The sequence below is a fragment of the Engystomops pustulosus genome, chromosome 3 (assembly GCF_040894005.1).
Source record: "Engystomops pustulosus chromosome 3, aEngPut4.maternal, whole genome shotgun sequence".
Taxonomy (NCBI): Eukaryota; Metazoa; Chordata; class Amphibia; order Anura; family Leptodactylidae; genus Engystomops; species Engystomops pustulosus.
In genome coordinates this window covers 129563395-129585205 of record NC_092413.1, presented here as the reverse complement: position 1 = coordinate 129585205, position 21811 = coordinate 129563395, and the positions used below count along the sequence as shown (strand labels likewise).

The window sequence follows — 21811 nt, the reverse complement described above, 5'->3', positions numbered from 1 at the left end:
TATGAAAAAAAGATGAAATCATTTTATAATAATACTTAAATAAATAAAGTCCCATAATCTCCTCAGTTACACATATAATGCAAATACAGTATATAAAACACAAAAACACACAAAAAATGTACATATTTGGTATCACCGCGTCCGTATTAATCTGTACAATAAATCTAAATCAATATTGAACCCGCTCGATGAACGACGAAAAAAAACCTACGAAAAACTTCCTGTAATATATAATTTTTCATCAAACACCATCACAAAAAATGTTCTAAAAAGTGATCAAAAAAAGCTACAGAACAATACAGAAGTTATGGCCCTGAAAAGTTGTCAATAGTAAAAACAATGCGATATTCTCCAATATTGGTTTTGCTCAGTAAAATTGAGCAAAGATGAGAAAAACAATATAAATGAGGTATCACCGCAATCGTAGTGAACCAGAGACTAAAGATAAAATATTTTTACGTTCCGTTGAGTGGGGGGAAAAAATGCTAAAAATCCAAAATAAAAATTGATGATTTTGTTTGTGTCACCCTTGAAATGGTTAATAAAATCTCATGAATAAGCTATAGACCCCCAAAATAAATTATCTATACATTGTATCTCATCCCGCAAATAATAAGCACTCATATGTTCACATTACCAAAAAAAAATTAAAATTTATAGCTTGTACAGTGTGACATTACAAATCTGCTGTGAATGGCGCTGCTTTGATCCTATGCTCGGCCGTGCAGTACAGCAGTTTTACCACCAAGTATGGGGTATCGGTACACTCGGGAGAAATTGGGCTTTAGACGTTGCAGTGCGTTTCATCATTTTATTTATTATGAAACTGTCAGTTTTGGCCTAAATCAGGGGTAGGGAACCTATGGCTCGGGAGCCAGATGTGGCTCTTTTGTTGGCTGCATCCGGCTCTCAGACAGATCTGTAATAAATAGTGATGGCAGCTGTGTCTCTTAGACTGATCACTGGACACAGACAGAGATGTTACCGCTACCTACGTCCTTTGTACGACCCAGGTGCCATCAGCGCCATTGTCTAAGCCTGGGTCAGAGAGAAGAGTGAGGGAGCGATGAGGGGCACAGGTAGATAAATATTCTTTTTTTTTTTTTTTTTTTTTTTTTTTTTTGCTGTGACTACCTATCTACTTGAGGGCATGTGCTGTCGCTACCTTTCTACTTCGGGGCATGTGCTGTGGCTACCTATCTACTGGGAGTATGTGCTGTGGCTACCTATATACTGGGGGCTTGTGCCGTGGCTACCTATCTGGTAGCCGCCAGTCTTTATAGGAACCCGGGAAGTGGGCAGCGCCAATCAGCGGCGCACTGGCCCTTTGAATCCGCAAGTGCCGGTCGCGCACGTTGGCCAGCCGCGATGGGAGCCGGAAAGTGGTAGGTTGAGTGAGCTCGGAAAGGGGCACAGCCATGGAGAGGGGCATGGGTCTGCCTGCAATCCGGGACCTAGAACGCAGGGGCACTTGTGACTACGTATCTACTGGGGGGCATGTGTATATGGTACGGCTCTAACGGAATAACATTTTAAAATATGTGGCATTCATGGCTCTCTCAGCCAAAAAGGTTCCTGACCCCTGGCCTAAATTAATGTATTTTCCAAAAAAATTCTATAGTTTCTAAATCGCAGGTCCATATTGTTTTAACCCATGTAAAACACTTAAATGGTTAATAGACTCATTAGAAGTTGCTTTACATACGTTGAGGGGTGAAGTTTCTATAGTGGGGTAATTTATGGGGTTTTACTATTATTTAGGCCTTACAAAGTCACTTGAAAGCTGAGTTGTCCCTCAAAATGTGAGTTTTAGCAATTTTCATGAAAATTAGAAAAATCGCACCTAAAGTTCTGCACCTCATAACATCCTAGAAAAATGAGAGGACGCATAAAATATCATCTCGACATGAAGCAGACATTCCGAAAATGTTAATTATCAAGCTTTTTGGGTAGTTTTATTTCCTGTCTGGAAAGCGGAACATTTCAAACTTGGAAAATGAAGAATTTTTAGAAACTTTTGCCAAATTTTCAATTTTTTTCAGAAAGAAACGCAAAACTTATCACTTAAATTTAGAAATAACATGAAGAACAGTGTGTCACGAGAAAACATTCTCAAAATCACCTCGATATGTTAAAGCATTCCAAAGTTATAACCAATTATCATGATACAGATTTGAAAAATCGAGTCTGGTCATTGAGCTGAAAACTAGTGTCGGTGATAAGGGGTTAAAGTTTAAATAGTTACAGGTTTTTGAAAGTCTGTTTTTAATCAGATTTTTTTTAAGCCAGAAGCAAAATTCATAAAGAGTTCTAAGCCTTTCCAAAATGTTATACCTATTTACAATAATAAATAAATGAAATGGAAAAGTGCTTCTTTGTGCAGGTTTTTCAGACTTCACAATTTATCCATATTACACTTTTTACAGATTTTACCTCATCAATCTACCAGCCCCCCTCAGGCAGGTTATTGAATACAGTATCTTTTCTAGACTTCACTTCCTTATGTGAAATCTCACCCATTTACCTAAGAAAAAATCTCATCCAAATTCACATGTAAATGAGCAGAGAAGAGTCAAGAGATGAGTCAAATTTAGGGACTATAGAGGGAGTGTCACTTCAGACGCCCCTATCTTCAGTTCTTTAGTACCGAGAAACATGTTATTGTCATATTGAAGATATAAAGATATTTTCAATTATTTCTTTATAGCCAGTTCTGTATATCACAGAATGACAAATTAATGCAACCTGAAGGATGGGATAGGTTCTATACAACCGCAGAAAGGGGATACTGAAATGACACTTCATCCTGCCGCTTTTAAACTTGACTCATCTCATGCAAATATGACTGTTCTTATATTTCCCTATTAAAGATGAAATTCTAGAATGAAATTTCATAATGTTTTTGTATAGTCATTTCATTGTATTTTTCATTTCTTTTAGATTGATTGTTTATCCACCACCTCCTGCAAAAGGCGGTATCTCGGTCACTAATGAAGATCTCCATTGTCTCAATGAAGGAGAATTTTTAAATGATGTTATTATTGATTTCTATTTAAAGTAAGTTTTATGTTTCTTGAGATATAAATGTATAGATAACTATACAGCAAGTATGTATACATGATGTGAGGTGTCATATGTATTTTGCCTGGAGAGTTTATTGTAGAGCTGCCATCTTACAAGACACCCACAAGTAAATTCATCAGCTTTAGTAAGAAGCTAAATCCAAACTCTATATACATTAGAGAATAATGTATGATCACTTGATTTTTTTCAGAAATAATCTCCATTGATCGCCATTTGTAGGATTTTTGTAAGGGCTACACATGCCACTAGAACAGTGTGTTACAAAATAGCCAAATTATACAAAAACGTGATAATCAATTAGAGGACAGCAATGACTTTAGCACAGAGAAAGATTATAACCAAGTTTTCTGAAGGTAGCAGTTACCAATCAGTAGTAAGTGTACAGAGCTTTGCTTTGCTTCAGCACATCTGCAGCCACAGGACATCACTAGTGTCTCACACTGCTGAGGTGGGATTTTGGTGCACTCTTCTTCTTGGCCATAACTTGGTCACTCAAGATTTTCCAGAATTTTTCTATTGGGTTTGGGTAAGGACTCTGGGCTGGTCATTTCAATGTTTTCTGTTTCAAGTAACTGCTTTACCCATTTTGATGTGTGAAATGGGGTGTTGTCCTGTGTGAAAATTGCTTGATAATTGAGAGATGAAGGAATCACTTGTTGTTGAAGTTTCTGATACATACTTGCATTCAAGTGCGGCCATATGAAAGATCCAACTCCTTCTGCAGAAAACATTCCCCAAACCATGATACTTCACTGACTTCTTTGGTTTAGTCTTTACTCAGTTTGTCAATGAACATAAAGTTTCACACAAGATCCAAATAAATTAATTTGCTTTCATCACTAAAATGAAATATGTACCACTTCTCCTCTGACCACACAACATGCAAAGGTTAGTCTAGCTTTGTGATTTTTTTTTTCTGCTAATGAGAGGTTTGGTCACTGCAGAGTGGGCTTTCTATTCAAATGCTCTTAAACATTGACACTGTATGACGAGACAGATCCTTCCATGTTTAGTGCTGAACTGGCAAGAAATTCCAGCTGCACTGATGCTACAATTACCCATGGAAATTCTCTGTTTTATCCTGTCCTCTCTTACATTTCTCTTTTGAGGGCGCCCAGCCTTTTTCAGCACTGAACAGTGTATGGCTCTGTCATTTAGTTGATGAAAGCAAGTTTAATTTATTTGGGTCCGATAGGAAATAGTATGTTTGTTGACAGGCTGGGGAAAGACTGAACCCAAAGTGTAAAGAATTGTCGTGGTTTGTGGAATGTTTTCTGGAGCACGAGTTAAACCTCTCATACAGCTACATGGCAGAGTAAATGAAAGTGTGTATCAGAACTTCAACAACTCGTGGTTCCTTCCTAGCGTTCAAACAGCCAGATATTTGCATACAGGACATGGCTTCCTCGAATACGACCACGTCACACTCTGGCAGCGGTGGCCAGACTTGCATTATAGAGTCCTGCCGGACCACCTGGCTTCAGCAATCATTACCACAGGGTGACTGTGCGACATGTAACTCTCGGTCATTTCATATACAATAACCTTTTGTTTCTCTGTGCAATCCCTCCAGCAGAGGTGGCCGTATCCGAGGAAGCCATCTCGTTTCTAAGGGACAGCATGGCTACACTTATGAGAAATTATATTCACACAGGAACATTTTTTTTTAATAACATCAAATTGAAGAAATGTTTATATATGGCAGATTAATGAAACTAAATGTGAGTGCACAGACGAGAATACCCCTTTAACATTTGTATTATGGTTAGAAAAAAGGCAGCTAACAGTCTATTCAGTAGGACGATCAGCTGTGTATCTACCCGACTTCTGCACAACACAACTGATGGTCCCAACCCCATTTATAAGGCAAGAAATCAGACTTATTAAACCTGACAGGGCACACCAGTGATGTGAAGACCATTTCAAGTGACTACCTCTTGAAGCTCACCAAGAGAATCAAAGCAAAATGTGACTACTTTGTAGGACCTAGAATATAAGACTTTTTAAAAATTGTTTCTCACTTTTTTGTTAAGTATATAATTCCACATGTTAATTCATAGTTTTGATGCCTTCTGTGTGAATCTACAAATTTTATAGTCATGAAAATACTGAAAACTCTGAATGAGGCGGTGTGTCCAAATTTTTGGTCTATACTGCATGTGTTTGTGCATAAATATATAAAATACATAATCTAATGAACTGTGAAGTGACAGATGAATCTAGTTCATTAGTTGCCATTACTGTGGTAAGAAAGTAGGACATAGTATTAGATTATTACCTCAGAGGTCACCTGGAGAACGGGAGCCCAAGAGGGAGGAGCTACAACTGTGGGATCATGGAAGTTGGAGTATCCTGTGTCAAGTATTCTTGTGTGAAGGTAAAAAATATTAAAAGGAGTGGTTGCTGGATAATCCCCCCCCCCCCCCCATGTACGTGTAAATAAAATTGCACTATCCTTCCATCCAGCCTGAGATGCTGCAGGTGAACCACATTAGGGTTTCGGCTCTCTGTGATCTTTGGCTGCCAAGTTATTATTTCAGCCAATTTTTGATTTATTTGATTGGAACTTTAGATTGACCAAATTATTTGTGTTGGGTCCATTTGACACCTCCCTTTGGACTTCTGCTATTGAAATCGGTCTCAAAAATGACAATGCAAGTGTAAGGGGTCTTTTAAATGTCTTTTAAATGTACCCAGCATATGGAATCATATATTAGGCCTCATTCCATATGCTGTGTAGAGGAAAAAAAATGTATAGCTTTATGTTTCTGTATGACTTTTCAAGCCATCATTTTCATCCTAAAAAAAAAGTGATTCTTCATACTTCCATAATGAGGACATTAGAGGTTAATACTTTCTAAATGTCATTTTGCTTAATGTGATATTTTGGCGTGGACTATAATATAAGCTTTTATGTTTACTTTTCATCTAGGTATTTGATCCTTGAGAAACTTCGAGACAAGGCAGACAGAATCCATATTTTTAGTTCATTTTTCTATAAACGTCTTAATCAGAGGGAGAGGAGGAATCATCTTCAAGAGATTGCAAACTTAACGTAAGTCATTATGACTCTTCTGTATTCTGCTATATTTATAGAAACTTGTTTTCCATCAGTTTAGTTGGTAAATGCATCTGATCTATGCGATTATATTTAACTCATTCAAAGCTTAATAATTGACCCAAAGCCCCACATAAATTGATACAATATATCCACTTAGCAGCTAAAATTGCTGTTGCTAGATCCTAGAAGCCGAATGTTATCCCATTCTCCTTTGTTAAATCTCGAGTGTCTGCTAATGATTATTAAGCATAATCCATCTAAGTTTAGTTGTGACAAAGTATGGAATCCCTGGAAGGTGAGAATGTCCGCCTTTCGCCCGGACACCTGATCGCTACTGGCGTTACCGACATATGACATAGTATTACGTTACATGCCGTCTACGGGGGTTTGGAGAGTGCTCACGGGCTGTGCCCTCTCCATACAAGATGGACGGTGGGTGCTGGCATGGATCGTGAGTGTTAACCCTGTAAATGCCTATGGCAAAGCTGCTGGAGGCAATTAAATCCTGGCATATTTTTTTTAAAAAAAATAATTGTATTTTAAAAAAAACCCTAAAAATAATGTCATCCTGTAACTGATATAAATAGTAAAAACCATAAACATGTTAGGTATCAACATGTCCCAAAATGTCTTGCCTATCAAAATATAATAACTGTTATTCCTGGCATTTAACCTGTAACGGAAAATAATAGCGCACAAAGTCGAACATACCCCTTTTTTGCCATTTTGAAAAATATAAAAAATTCAATAAAAAGTGATCAAAAGGATGTAAGGTCCAAAAAATCATAGCATTGAAAACGTCGCCAAAAATCACAAAAAATGACCACACCCACAGCTCCGTACAACGAAGTATGAAAAAGTTATTAGTGCCAGAAGATGGCAAAATGAAGAAGTCTTTTTTTTTTTTTTTTTTTTTTTTTTTTTTTTTTGTACAGCATGTTTTAATTTTTGTAAATGTATAAAACCTATACGAATTTGGTATCCCTGTGATTGTAGTGACACAAAGAATAAAGTAGACATGTCATTTGGGCCGCACAGTGAAAGCCATAAAATACAAGCCCCTAAGAATACGGCAGAAACGTTTTCACTATTTTTATTGCAATTGGAATTTTTTGACCCCTTCCCAGTGCACGTTGTGGAATATTAAATAAGTCACTATGAAGTGCAGTTTGTTAAGCAGAAAATAATCCCTTTGCATGGAAAAATAAAAGGTGAAGGTGGGTAGTGAAAAATAAAAACTCAAATTGGAGGGGTTATGTACATAGTTGAGACTTGCAGAGCTTGTATTGGGGATGAGACGGCGGGATGCTTCTTCCGCTGCCCCTCTACATTGTTTGTTCCATTTTGTCTATACACTGTGCGTGTTCTTGTGTACCATTTGCTCTTTGTTGACATCCCTTATGGCATTGGTGATTTTCAAACCATCTTTTATCCTCTACTGGACTTTTAGCAAGCTGTTCTAGCCAATCTTTATCTGTGGCCATATAGAAATTGTGGAACAAGGCAGGGTACTTATTTTCTATACCTTTTATGATAGAATTGGAGAGGAAATGTATATTAGCATGTGGGTTGTTCACCACCATGTTCCTTCTGTGTAATATGTTGTGGTCCAATATAGGACGCTGTATGTTACTTGTGTTTTAAAATGTTCAATAAAACTTTGTGGAAACTAAACTTAGTAAATTATACTACATATAATGTGGAGTGCTGCCTTAATCTTATATTTTAACAGTTCTGTATTAGACTCTTAAGAAGTATACACTCCTCACAATTGAAGCATGGGGCATTTTTATCTTTTAGTTTTTATTATTGTTTTGGATCGAACCTGTATGCATAGTTTAAACTGAGGGATGTAAAAACATGAGCCTGTCCTAAGCACATCCACTGTAGAAGTCCACCAAGATTTTGGACATGATTTCACAAGTGGGCGGACTTCCCAATCACTGTTGGAGCCAAACACACGTCCTGTTTAGTCTCCAGATTTGGCCCACAATAACTGATGAAATAATTGAGGTCTGAACATACCTATTTTGATTTATATTTTACAATAGTTTTACAGAGTAAATATTTGTGTTTTTACTCTTAGTGGAGAGCCACTTTCTTCAACAAAGTAGAAAACCTACTTTATTACATTTGATTTGGTTGTTGATGGTTTCATTTTTGGATCTTACAGACAACGCGTTTCAATCATATACCATGGATACTGATACGATTTCTTTTTTAGATTACAACAAAGGAGGCATGGCAGAGTGAAAACCTGGACCAGACATGTCGATATCTTTCAGAAGGACTTCATATTTGTTCCACTCAATGAAGCGTATGTAGATGATGAAACCTTCTTCAAACTATTGCTTTTTGCTTGCTTGTACTGCTCATACATTTTTTTATACAACATTTTATTGAGTATTTTGCAATTTTTAAACAAAACATACATAAAAAATGAATCCCTCCCCGACCTTATCAAAGAGCACACCATATAAATTTCACATCATTAGGGCATATTCACATGGCCGTCTGCGGGGACGTACATGCGGGCGCAAATTTGCGGCCGCATGTACGTCCCCATAGACGGCAATAGCGGCGCAGATACGGTGCCACACATGTGTGGCATCGATCCGGCTCGCACACCACAAAAAGATAGAGCATGCTCTATCTTTTGGCGTGTGTGCGGCCGTGTGTCGCTATTCTCTATGGAGGAAGGAGGGGTCACCTCCTCCTCCTCTCCAGCACACGGCGGTATGCCCACATGGCGGGCATACCGCGTGTGAATGTACCCTTAGAATATATAGAGCAAATTCTTGGGAGAACGATGGAGAAGTCCAAGCAGCAGGCAACCGGAATGGACATGTATTCTAGACCGCAACTAATTATTTATCTCTGAATAGGGAGAGTAAGCAAGGGGCATAAAAATTAGATGTAGATAGCGGGTAAAGTTAACAAAAATCACAAATGCCTGAAGGTCAGTCTGAAAAAGAGTGATGAAATAAGGCGACACCTTTTTGAGGCTGAGTATATTTGATGGTGAGCTTTCAAGAATACTAATTCTCTTTGTAAGAAATGATGTTATGCATGATACAGAAAATTCACAGCATTTTATACACACTAACAGGGATCAGGCCAGTCTGGTCAACCTGTGCAAACCAGTTTCAGTGCAGTTTCATATAATGCCGATAGCGAGTCAGCTCTCTCAATGCAAAGCCTGAGTCAAACCAAGGTAACTAGAGCTTGTCAAATTCCTGTAAGGCCACAGGTTTATGAGCAATCTCCTTCTCTAAGAGAATCCGCTACTTTTGACCTGCCAGCACGAGCTGAACCTATTCATTGTTGAGCAATTAATTTACAAGCTTTGTACAGAAAATGGGCCATGGCAGTCTTGCTGGCCTCTGGTCACCAGCTCCTCCACATACCCCAACATGTATACAAAGGGGGGGGAGCACGATCTGTGGCTTCCAGAACCTTTCTAGATTAGGACAGGACAGGACCGGACCATGTGGAATAAAGCAGCGGCCCAGTGGGCGTCAGTTCCTATATCAAACATATACATTTAGGATATCTATAAGCTCTGTAAAGTATCATTCAGAGAGCCAATGTAATTTTTTAACCAATTTTTGAATCTTCCTGACTAAAATAATGTTCCCGCCTATATATTGCAATCTTTACTCCATATAGCCTGCAGTTTTCGTTATCCTGTGTGGTTATCCAGTAGTGTAGATAATCAGTTGCTGAACACGGGCTGCTATAGTGTTAAATCTCTTGTAGAATTATTGTGGATTTAGGACGGGTTATGCTGTGCAGTTGGAGGAGCTTTCGCCTTTCCCATTGAGGATAAATCTGATTTCTATAAAACCATGTTGTTGATGTACGTTTCTTTCTCCTGCAGTGCTCATTGGTTTTTAGCTGTCATTTGCTTTCCTGGCCTAAAAGAACCTGTGTATCTTCCTAACCGATACTACCAGGAGAATAGTAATCCATCTGCAGCCATGACACAGACAGAAGATAATCGGCTCTCCGTTTCCTGTGGCGAATCACAGACCTGTTCTTCGAAGACCCCACTTAAGAAATTGCCTAGCAAAAAACAAACTATTGCTTCAGGTGACACAAGTTCTGGGACTGATGATAGTGACACCCCAACCAATAGACAAAGCCATTGTTTAGGAACACCCCGCCTCAAGAAGACTGATCAAGGACTCCAAGAATCCGAGGCATCTTTGAAATCTCCATTTCCACAAACAGACTCCACTGCTAAAAATGTCAATGGAATAGCAAATGAATGTAAAACTCCACTAAAGCATGCTGGTGAGTATTTTGTGCAGGTTCAGGGGAGAACAGACCCTTTTCTTCACTTCTAGCGTCGTTAGATACAGTTTATAAGAATATGACAATATTGTACATAGTTGATAGGGAATAACTATGGAATCGTAATATAAATGCTATTTGACTGATAAGTAGTGACTTATATTTTTGCATGTAGTAATTCAATAACCCCCTACATTCTCTTTTCATCAGACTACTAGCTACGCTTATTTTCTTTATTTTTCTCCATCTTTGTATGATGCGCTGTAAAATGCACTCATCTGAAGTCACAGTATTATAACAGATGGGTTTCATAGTAGAGAAATGACTCCCTCTGCTGGCCAGTGTTGGTATGGCGTGGGGCTGAGTGCAGTTACCAGTATATGGCGTTATTTCTAGGACTGCATTCCTTGATTTAGGCAAGTCCAAGGTTATGTTATTGCTGAACTTTGCAGACAGGGAAAATGGCAAACAAGAATTAATCCAACTCTTACGATCCTGTTTTTCTTGAACTGTTGGTTGTTGGAGAAAGTGATATCACTGTACATTTTAGCAACTGTAAACAAGTCAAAAGGTTCTATTGTCTCATTCAGTAATACTTGATTTATAGTATAACATTTACAGCATTTTGGATTTGACAGATCCATATCTAGAGACAGGTGTTGACTGTCCATGGCTTTATTCTTATAGATTTTGTTACTTGTCTGTGCATTACAGAGACAGCAACAGTTAGGTCCATAAATATTCGGACAGAGACAATATTTTGGTTCTGTACATTACCACAATGAATTTTGAACAAAACGGATGCAGTTACAGTTCAGACTTTCAGCTTTAATTCAGTGGGTTAAAGAAAATCATTGCATAATAATGTGAGGAGCTAGAGCATTTTTAATACACAATCCCTTCTCTTCAGGGGCTCAAAAGTAATTGGATAAATTAACTAATTATAAATAAAATGTTCATTTTTAATGTTTGGCTGAAAACCCTTTTATTGGCAATGAGTGTCTAAAGCCTTGAAGTCGTGGACATCCCCAGAGATTGCTGTGATTCTTCCTTTTTAATGCTCTCCGAGTAGTTTTCAGTTGCTGTTTGCATTTGGGCCTGCATTTCTGTCTGAAGTTTAGCCTTTTGAGAATGCATTTCACTTGTTAATCAGATACAGTACTCTGTTGGGTTGAGATCAGCACTCAGTACGCAGTTGGTTTGAGATCGGGGACTGACTTGGACTCTTGGGTTGCTTTGGCTTTATGGTTTGGGGTTATTGTCCATCTGTATTAATAAACTCTGTCCAATCTAGGCTTTTTATTCTTGAGGCTTATGAACGGCTTGCACTGTGCAGTGAACACTGTATATACTTTCATGCACTCTTCTTTTTATGATATATTTGCACCTACATCCTGGAGAATGGCGTTAATTCAGTTTGGTTGTGTGAAGGGGTTTCGCTTCATCATGGAAATTATTCTGCAAACATCCACCAATGTTGTCTTCTCCGGCTGTCAGGGTCTTTTTGTATTGAGGAGTTCACCAGTGCTCTCATTCTTTCTCATTATGTATCATACTGTAGATTTTGCCACTCCTAATATTGCACAGAGAACTCTTTCGACACCATGTTTTCATCACAGCAAAAACTTCCAAATGCAAGCACCACACCTTAAAGGACATCTACCACCAGGATGAAGGATTGTAAACCAAGCACACTGACATACTGGTGTGCGCTCCTCTCGCAGGATCTTCTCTTGTTTTAGCTTCTTATGTCCTGGTTTTTGTTAAAAAAAAGCCTTAAAAATAATGCAAATAAGCCAGGCCCCATAGGTGTTAATGAAGCTTGGTACCCCTCTGGCCCATTCGCATAATTTTTAAAGACTTTTTTTTTTTTCTTAAAAACCAGAGCATAAGAAGCAAAAAGAAGAGCAGATCCTGCCAGAGGGGACACACACCGGAATTTCAGGGTGCTTGGTTTACAATCCTTTATCCTGGTGGTAGATCTCCTTTGAACCAATTCCAGGCCTTTAATCTGCTTAATTGAGAATTCAATGAAAGAGTTGCCCACGTCTGTCTTTGAAACAGACTTTGAGTCAATTTTCCAATTAGTTTTGGTTCCTTTATAAACTGGGTGCCACATGTTCAGGATCCGAAAATCCTGAGGGTACAGTCACATGTACCGCTTTCACTCTGTTTAGAAACAGCATAAATTACATTTTTTGGCTCTCTTCATCTTACAAGTACTGATGGCTTATTCTAAAGATAGGTTTACTATCTGTGCCTTGAAAGATCCTTTAATTTTGTCCTGCTGCCACTAGCTTGTCTTCAGTACCATGGCCACTGCACCCATGACCCAGCAATTTTTTTCTTGTAAATAATCCTCCTTAATTATGACTATTTTTTTTTCTCTGACCTAGATGGTTTGCACAAAATACAGATAAGCTATAGTGAATCTCCAGATGACCAGAAAAAAGGAGACGAGGAATTCATAGATTTTTCAGATGATCAGGATAATCTGGTAAGAAGGCCACGTTGAATCTTCTGCCTGTTACTTCTTGCTGTCAAATAAAGAAATATCTCCTTCCATATTATCTTTCCATATTGAAGTGGTAATGTTAACCTTTCTATTTCTGTTAGCCTAATGGGTGCAGTCAAATGTACCACTAGCGCTGCATTTACAGCCCGTTGTCATATGCGTTTTTATGGAAACGCAAGTGATCGGTAGCCAGACGTGTTGCATTGTTTTAATGCAAGACACTAGGTTCTGGTTACGGAAGCGCTTGTGTTTCCATAGAAACGGATATGCTAACGACCCGAGGCTCTCCTCCCCTGTATGCTAGCGCTGGGTGACCGCACCATATGACAACAATTTTAATTTGCTTGCCCTCATTCAAACTATTCATAATTTACACTGAGGCACCATAAGAAATGGATAAATTGTAACATACAAATGTTTGTCTTCTGCTACACATAGGCCTCAGTACTGCTAGTTGGGTGGAGTTGTCTGTTTCTTCTAGGTGGCTATTCTGTGACTATTTGTGTGTGTAGGTTGGGTGGATGGGGACCTAACAGCTGAGCTTATCAGAAACTATTGCATGGTTATTTTGCCTCTAAGTATTGTTTGGCCTTGTTTAGGATGAAAGCAGTGATGATGGCGGCCTCGCTGATGACAATTTCACTTCAGAAGCAGGAAAATGGCACCTCAAACCCTTACTCTGCAAACAGTATGTGTTATGGTCACTCCAGTGTATAAAGTGAAGGGGGGATTGCTTAGAAGAGCCTCAGAGTGGATATTTGCTGAAATATTGTGGCGGTGATTTACATAAATGTTAAACACTTTTCTGATCAGTCCATGATGTAAATAAAGCACAGAAAGCTGAAAATGATTTTATATAGTTGCAAGATACTAAAGGGTCAGACACCCCTTACAGTGATTAGGTTGGTTGCTTATTGCCTTATTTCCAGACTTGAAAAGGTTGCATTGTTAAATGCCCGGGCCTTGGCACCCAGATCCATTTTATTCCACAATGGGTACCTGTGATCCTTATGATCTAATGCCAGTGCTGCTTATACAGATCCATATAACTTTTTAGGTGTATAGTGTAGTGTTTCAGACATTGCCCGACAGAACTCTGCATTATGACAGTCATAGATACAGCAACCACAGGCTTGGTTAGATATTCATGTTTGCCTCCTGCAAGTTACATTATAAATTGAATTGTAGATAGTAAAGTCATTTGTTTGTTGCCTGTTAACAAACATATATTCCCTTTTGTGTTGTTGAGCTGAAATGTAGACTGCAATAATACAAGAGGAAATAGAGGAGCATTGTACGCAGCCAGCATTTTTCACTCCCTGCATCTATAGTCCCCATGGCACAGGGAACACTTAATCTTGTTATCGGTGCAGCAGATTAAAAACCCATAGTGCATATGTATTTGTGGGAAGCTCTGCTCCCCATCCTTGCATGTGTTACTTTTGTAATAAAGGTAGAGATTTTGTGTTCTTGACATCTCTCATAAATAATACATTCTCCAGGAAGACTAACTGTTTTAATTTAGCTGTGGAAAAAGTTTTGCATCGATGCTGAACACTGATACAAGCAGCACTTTTTACTTTGTATTTCTAAACCTTTTATGACACAGCGACTGAATTTGAGCTATTTAGTGGGATATTCATGCATTCTATCATCCACATTGGAGTACAATAATAAAGCATGTCTAGCAATCACTGATCAATGATAGTTGATCACTTTCTTAATTGTTATTGAAGAGGGTTTAAAAATAATCAGAAGATCATATCCTCACGTAAACTGTATGGAGAGGGGGGTGGGCAGATGCAGGCAAAAAACATGTGCATGAAGGCAGCCCTATTCTGTTGGGGTTTGATTTTCTTTTTGTTAGCATATACTGCATTTTGTTAAAGGGAACCTGTCACCAGGAGACCCATTTTAGCACTCCCCCAGTCCCCACAGAGCATAGTACATACACTGCCAAAGTGTTTTTGCATAAAAAATTGGTTTTACAGAAAAAAAGATATGTTATATTGTACCTTTCATTATCATCTGCTGTGTGACTAGGCAGTTGCCTATTGGGAGGGGCTGGAAAGGAGCAGTTCCCCCCACCCTTGGGATTCAGCTTCTCCATGTGACCTTTTCAAATATATGAAAACACCCATCACTTGGCTTAGCGACGCCCCCTGCTCCTCTAAAGCCAATCCCGAGTGAGGGGAGTTATTCATATATTTGAAAAGGACACATGTTTCCCAAGGGTGGGGGGGGACTGCTCCTTTCCAGACCCTCCCTTTTGGCAACTGCCTAGTCACACAGCAGATGCTAATGAAAGGTACAATATAACATATCTTTTTTTCTGTAAAACCTATTTTTTATACAAAAACACTTTGACAGTGTATGTACTATGCTCTGTGGGGACTGGTGGAGTGCTAAAAATGGGTCTCCTGGTGACAGGTTCCCTTTAAGAAACATGAGCTCAGACTCCATTGTGGATGAAAATAACACATAAGAGTAGCTGTTACTTTATCTTCTGCAGCCTGTCCCTGTAGTATTGTCATTTTGTCCTTAGAGAGGCTGTTGTGTTGTCCTCAAGGCAACTGCCTGCTTTTTGTGTCCCCACTGAGGATTAATAACAATGAGGGGTGGTAATGCCTGAAGACCTGTGAAGAAATACTGTGGTAAACATTGTTTCATGGATAGAAGGAAGAGACCATAGTTGCTTTGTTTATTTTGCATCACTTTTTTTTTTGTACGCTTTTCTTTTTCTAGTTTGTTCTTTTTTTGTTTAATCTCTAATTTCCCCTTGTTATTTAGTGGTTAACCAAAATGAGTTATTTAAAAAAAAAAAATCTAAAAACAGCAGCACAGTCCAGGTTAAATGTAGACTGGGTGCTATCCTTCAACCTTTTCGCAGGGGAAAAGTACAGGTGATGTAGAGAAGGGAAAAAAAAAGGCGTTCCCGTTCTGCAGGTTTTATGCGAAACTGCGCCAGGTCGGACATGGCATAGTTTTGCCCGGCTGCCACACTGCCCAACGGATACATCATGAGGCCTAAGCTATCATAAGCCAGTTTGATATGACAGATCTCCCCCCACATTACATATACAGTGTAAATTTATTGATAAAGTAGTTTACGATAGTAAAGTGCCGTATATACTCAAGTAAAAGCCGAGTTTTTCAGCACAAAATTTGTGCTGAAAAACCCTAACTCTGCTTATACTTGAGTCCATAAAAAAAAATAAACACCGTACTCACCTTTCCGACGTCCCCTGTAGGTCCTCTTCTGCGTCCGATGCTCCAGTGCTGCCGGGTCCTTCGGGTTCTTCGGCTCCTCCTGGACCAAAGGACCCAAGGTGGCATCGGAAGCAGAAGACAGGAGACGTCGGAAAGGTGAGTACAGCGTTAATTATTATTATTTTTTTTTTTTACTACAGGGTAACTAGGGGCTGGCAGGCTATATACTACAGGGGATGGCAGGCCCAAAGAAGACAACAGGAGAGCAGCACTCTGTGGTGATTAGTATTTATTCATGCACCAGTGGTAGTACAATGCAACGTTTCGGCTAACTCCATGTAGCCATTTTCAAGCGATGGGGGATGGCAGGCTATATACTGCAGGGGATGGCAGGCTATATACTGCAGGGGATGGCAGGCTATATACTGCAGGGGATGGCAGGCTATATACTGCAGGGGATGGCAGGCTATATACTGCAGGGGATGGCTGGCTATATACTGCAGGGGGCTGGCTGGCTATATACTGCAGGGGGCTGGCTGGCTATATACTGCAGGGGGCTGGCTGGCTATATACTGCAGGGGGCTGGCTGGCTATATACTGCAGGGGGCTGGCTGGCTATATACTACAGGGGGCTGGCTGGCTATATACTAGCATGCTGTGACCAATGCATTTCCCACCCTCAGCTTATACTCGAGTCAATAGGTTTTCACAGTTTTTTGTGTTAAAATAGGGTTCCTCGGCTTATACTCTGGTCGACTTATACTCGAGTATATACGGTACATTTCATAACAAATATACAAGTGCTTGTGTGAAATGACAGTGGATGTGGACCACCTGTTGGGTAGAGAATTATACCTTTACTCCCTTTGGGAGATCCAGTTTCCTTGCTGCAATAATGGCAGTATACACCTTTTACATATTCACTAATGTACATAATTTGCTTAAACCCTTCAGAAAGCAAACAGTTTATAGCTTAAAGGGGTTTTCCCGCAAACAGGATAGGGCCTAACTTGCTGATCAGTGGGGGTCGGAGTGCTCACACCAGATCAGACTAGTGGACCAGACGGCCACACATGACCGTTCTGACGGAAATTGCCAAATGCCGCGCTCGGAGGTCACTCTGACCGCGGGTGTTACACGGGGATATTGGCGGTTGATTACCAATGACACCTCGCAAATTCCAACGCAGCTTTGGTTGAGTGCAGGACTAGTGCGGCGCTAACCAGAAGCGCTAAGTGATTAAAGAAGGCTGATTTCAGCCGAAACATTTGGATGTGTGTATAATTGCATATATGTGTGTGTGTACATATTGGTTTATACGATTAGAAATATAGATTGTGGTCCTTTCATGGCTCAATCGACCAGGTCAATGGACCTCCACTGCTCCAAAGGTAGCCTGTAAGAAGAGTCAACTACTAAGAGATTTCTTTATTTATTAATCAAGTGAAATAATACTGAGGATTATGTGTTGTTATATTTCTCCCCCAGACCGTGTATACTGCTCATGGATTCTCTGAGAGGTCCTTCCCGTTCCACTGTGGTGAAAACATTGCGAGAGTAAGCCCTGTTCTGTATCGTTTTCCTTCATTTGCATGTTTATATGGTGACCGATATGTGACATTAATATATTTCTCAGATACCTGGAGGTAGAGTGGGAAGTTAAGAAAGGAAGCAAGAGAAGCTTTTCCAAAGAGTACATGAAAGGTTCTAACCCCAGAGTGCCTCAGCAGAACAACTTCAGTGATTGCGGAGTCTATGTTCTGCAGTATGTCGAGAGCTTTTTTGAGGTGAGTTAGTATATAGTTGCATTGAAAAGGAAAGTGGTTTTTAAGTGTCTATTGTTGAATAACCCCTTTTAGCTGTGCAGGTAATTCACTTTAAGCCAACATTTCTAGCAACTTCAATTCCAAATAGAAGTGAACAGGTAAGCAGGGATAAGTCATTTGGAAACTTATCTGATTCAAGCACATCATATATATCACTTTTGTATTATTTGTTTACGTCTTAAAGGGAACCTGTCGGAGCTTTTTGGGACATTCAACCACCAATAGGTCCTTATGGTCTGGTGGTTTGCTTGCCAAATCGCCCTGTTTGAAGTCTCTCGATGGGCACTATTTAAAAAATGAACATTGGGACCTGTGGGTGGTTTAGTGTCTCAAATCTCCAATGTATGGACTGTTTTTGGTGACCCCTGTTTAGGGAAATAACAGAGAAGGACAGAGTGCTACAGGGTTGGAGTGTACAGAGCTGCACACTTGCATCATGGGAAGCTACAGAACCTCCTATAGACCTAGCTCTTGTTTTCATTAGTGTGAAAACAGAATATGTCTAACATGTTGGAGAGTTGTCCTGTGTATATACTTTTGTCTGTAATCTCAGTAGCTGCTTTTTATTGCTCCATAATAGTTTTATGATGTGATTGAATTGCATTTAGACCTCCATGCTTGCGTTAGAGGACCAGCAACAGGCATGTTGTAAGTAAACAATGTAAAACATATGTTGCTAGTTCCTAGAGTGCAAGTATTAAGGTCTAGGGTTTAGGGAGTAATGCTTCCATGAAGTGCCTGAATTGTGCTTCAAAATGGGTGGATTCACCAAACCTGTTAAAAGGAGGTATTGACAAGTGCAGTCCTCTCAAATTTCTTTTCTCAATGGATGCCTGATATTTACTATTCACTTTTATCTAATACATATATTGATCCCCTCCATACTGGTGCTCTATCTAATGAAATTGTACAAGTAGCAAAGGCCTAAGAGACCTCTTTTAGAGTCTTCAGGAATCGAAGTATTCTGCCGATCACTGTACTCTTCATTCAGCTGATGGATCCTGAGATCATAATTCTATAATGGGTAATTGCCAGCCATATGGTTTATCTAAAGGGAACCTTTCATGATGACTTCTGTACACAGATCCCTACTAGTTGGTTATCCAGGATGATGACATAATCTCAATAAAGTCTTCTATATTCTGGGAGAGTCCAAATTATGCTGAGCTCTTTTAATGCTGTATTCAAGTGATCTGCAAAGATCTGCAAAGGATTCATGCAGGATGTCCTCTGCTGGCTTTATTTGTGTCCCACAGGCCAGTAGCATCATCACAAATGGTGGGCTGCAGCTGTAGAAAGTAGCTTACATGAAGCCGTCCTTGTCCTGTAGCACATTCTTTTAACCAGGGAGGGACAGGCCAGAGTGGCTCTTTCCTCTAGTCACTAGTGATTCTCAACATTGATGGCCAATCCTATGGGTGAGTGGGGGAGGGTAGCTTGGAAGCCTCATGCAACTTCTGTTTAATGCAAGCTGCATAGATTGTTACAGTGATATGATACTAGAAGTGGCATCTCAGGGCAGACTTGTACGACTTTAAGGGGTTGGCCACTTCCCTAAATTGGTTAAGGTCCCTAAATGTCCCAGTGCCATTTTACACTTACTATTTCAGGTAGTGCTAACGGCTATCTTTAAGTGGGGGGGGGGGGCACTTAACATAGTTGGTGTAAAAGAAATATTTATAGCAATGGGACATTTGGGGACCTTATCTAATATTATGGCAGCAGTTTTAAAATTTGTGTTCCATCCATTAAATGCACCATCACGTTATATTATTGTCCATAGCTATTTGCATACATGAACAGTCACTTCATTTCCCTGTAGGCATTAAAGGGGTTGTCCGAGAGTTGTGAAAAAAACTAAAGGTGGCCAGAGGGGGCTGCTTAAAAAAATAAAGATCTACTTACCTTCCGGCGCCCTCCGGTGTCCCACGCTGCTGTCGGTCCGAGCGCCTTGTAATCAAACATGGCCGCCAGAGAAGTGCTGTGCTGTGCTGGCCAAGGCTATTCGTCCCTATACACAGCATTGTGTATTGGGACCGGAAGGTTGTCGGGTCCGGCCGGAAACTGAATCCAGCACTGCTCCGGCGGCCATGTTTATGTACAAGGTAAGTAGATCTTTATCTTTTTAATCAGCCCCGACCCCACCCCGGGCTCCTTTTTTAGTTTTTTTTTTTTTTTTTTTTTTTCATAACTCTCGGACAACCCCTTTAAGATTTACATCTCTCACAGACACTAGCTTATGTATATAGAGGAGGCTATGCTTCCATCTACAGTCACATCAACACAGTGATACTGTATAATGTTTGATAATATTTGCTTCCTCTGCCATTTTCAAGTGTAAAAGTCATGTGATGGCTTTTGGTAGATTTCAGGGACTGCATCCCTTGTAGAGCAACTTCTTTACTGTGCTGATCAGTAATGATACCATTGGTCAGGATAGGTCACAAAATGTGCCCATGATGGAGATCTTCCACCAACCTAGAGGAATTTGACAACTTTCCCATTACTTAAAGGTAAAGAGTGCAAGAGTGCAAAGCTTAAAGTACTACTTACCTCGGGCACTACTGCTGCCCCTTTGATATAGCACAGTTGATGGGTTTGCTGTATAGGGACTAGATCGCTCAGTAGGTGTGAGTGCACCAAGCTGTTCTCTTAGCCTTTCCGACAAATAGTCACTGCACGTTGTGACGTCCTTGTGTTGCATTTCATCCCTTTTCAGAATCCTATTCAGAGTTTTGATCTGCCGATGAACTTGACGGATTGGTTTCCTCAACAAAGAATGAAGACAAAGCGTGAAGAAATCCGGAATCTTATCCTAAGTTTGCAGGAACTTCAAAGCAAAGACAAGAAGGGACAGAGGGAGCCTGGCGTGAATCCGCCCACTCAGCAGGAGGGAATGGAGCAGTTTGTCCGAGATTTTGACAGTGTATGAATATTTCATTTGTGGCATGCTATGCGGCCATTACAGGGGCAAAGAAGACTTGTTATAAATTTGCTGTACTTGGATGTTTGGGCAGCTGACCCCCCATCAATGCTCAGACTGTCTGTGAATATGAGATGACTTCTTGCAGGACTGTACATATGGTAATAAGGCCATTTCTTTTCAGTATTTATGATTTTTTTTTGCGTCAGATTAAGAAGTGTTTGTCATTCTCTTCATCGTAACTACAAAGAAACTCAAACTACACTTCAAATAAAAGGCAAATATTTATAGGCTCACATGTTAATGTGTATTGTTCTTTAGTATGGAGTTGCAATGTCTGACAGATGTATGTTGTTTTCACATGTAAACCGTCCATCTAACATTTGATTATCTGGTAGCTTCACAAATGAGATTCTTTTTAGTTGTTCCTTACAAATGTTTAGTTAAACCTTAAAGGGATTGTCCAGTATTGGCTTGGGTTTCACTGTTTAGTTTAGAGGTGGTTCCAGCTGCCATTCCAGACACTGCCATGGAAATCTTAGTGCTGCTTTTTTCATGTTCCTTTCTTTCAAAATCCTTTTTTAAATTCCTGGAAACCCCTATTAATTCTTGTCATTTTCCTTATAGATTTTAAGCTATGCACCTGCTTTTTTAACTCTTCCTATTGTAGCTGAAGAACAAATGCTTCTAGATTTTACTTCTGATTAATTATGTAGCAGTAGCTTCTCATGTGATTTATCCATTAAAGGGAGCCTGTCACCATTATTTACCTAAACTGCTAGGTTTATGCACATTTCACCCACATCTTGGTTTTTATTTTCCATCTGCTCAGTCTGTGCCAAAATGTCACTTTTGATATATAAAAATGAGGCAGAAGTGCTTCGGAGTTATACCCA

General features: G+C 39.7%; 1 protein-coding gene across 4 annotated transcripts in view; it reads left to right on the top strand.

Annotated features, from left to right (window-relative positions):
• SENP6 (SUMO specific peptidase 6) overlaps window positions 1–21011 on the top strand; it is a 53374-nt gene extending 32363 nt beyond the window's left edge. For all 4 annotated transcript variants that reach the window (XM_072142098.1, XM_072142097.1, XM_072142100.1 and 1 more), the window contains 9 exons: window positions 2941–3057; window positions 6017–6139; window positions 8370–8462; window positions 10026–10441; window positions 12838–12938; window positions 13556–13644; window positions 17655–17723; window positions 17803–17953; window positions 20712–21011. In XM_072142098.1, the coding sequence (XP_071998199.1) occupies window positions 2941–3057; window positions 6017–6139; window positions 8370–8462; window positions 10026–10441; window positions 12838–12938; window positions 13556–13644; window positions 17655–17723; window positions 17803–17953; window positions 20712–20924 (1372 nt within the window). In that variant the 3' untranslated portion in view covers window positions 20925–21011. The remainder of the gene's footprint in view (window positions 1–2940; window positions 3058–6016; window positions 6140–8369; window positions 8463–10025; window positions 10442–12837; window positions 12939–13555; window positions 13645–17654; window positions 17724–17802; window positions 17954–20711) is intronic.
• The last annotated feature ends 800 nt before the right edge of the window (window positions 21012–21811 follow it).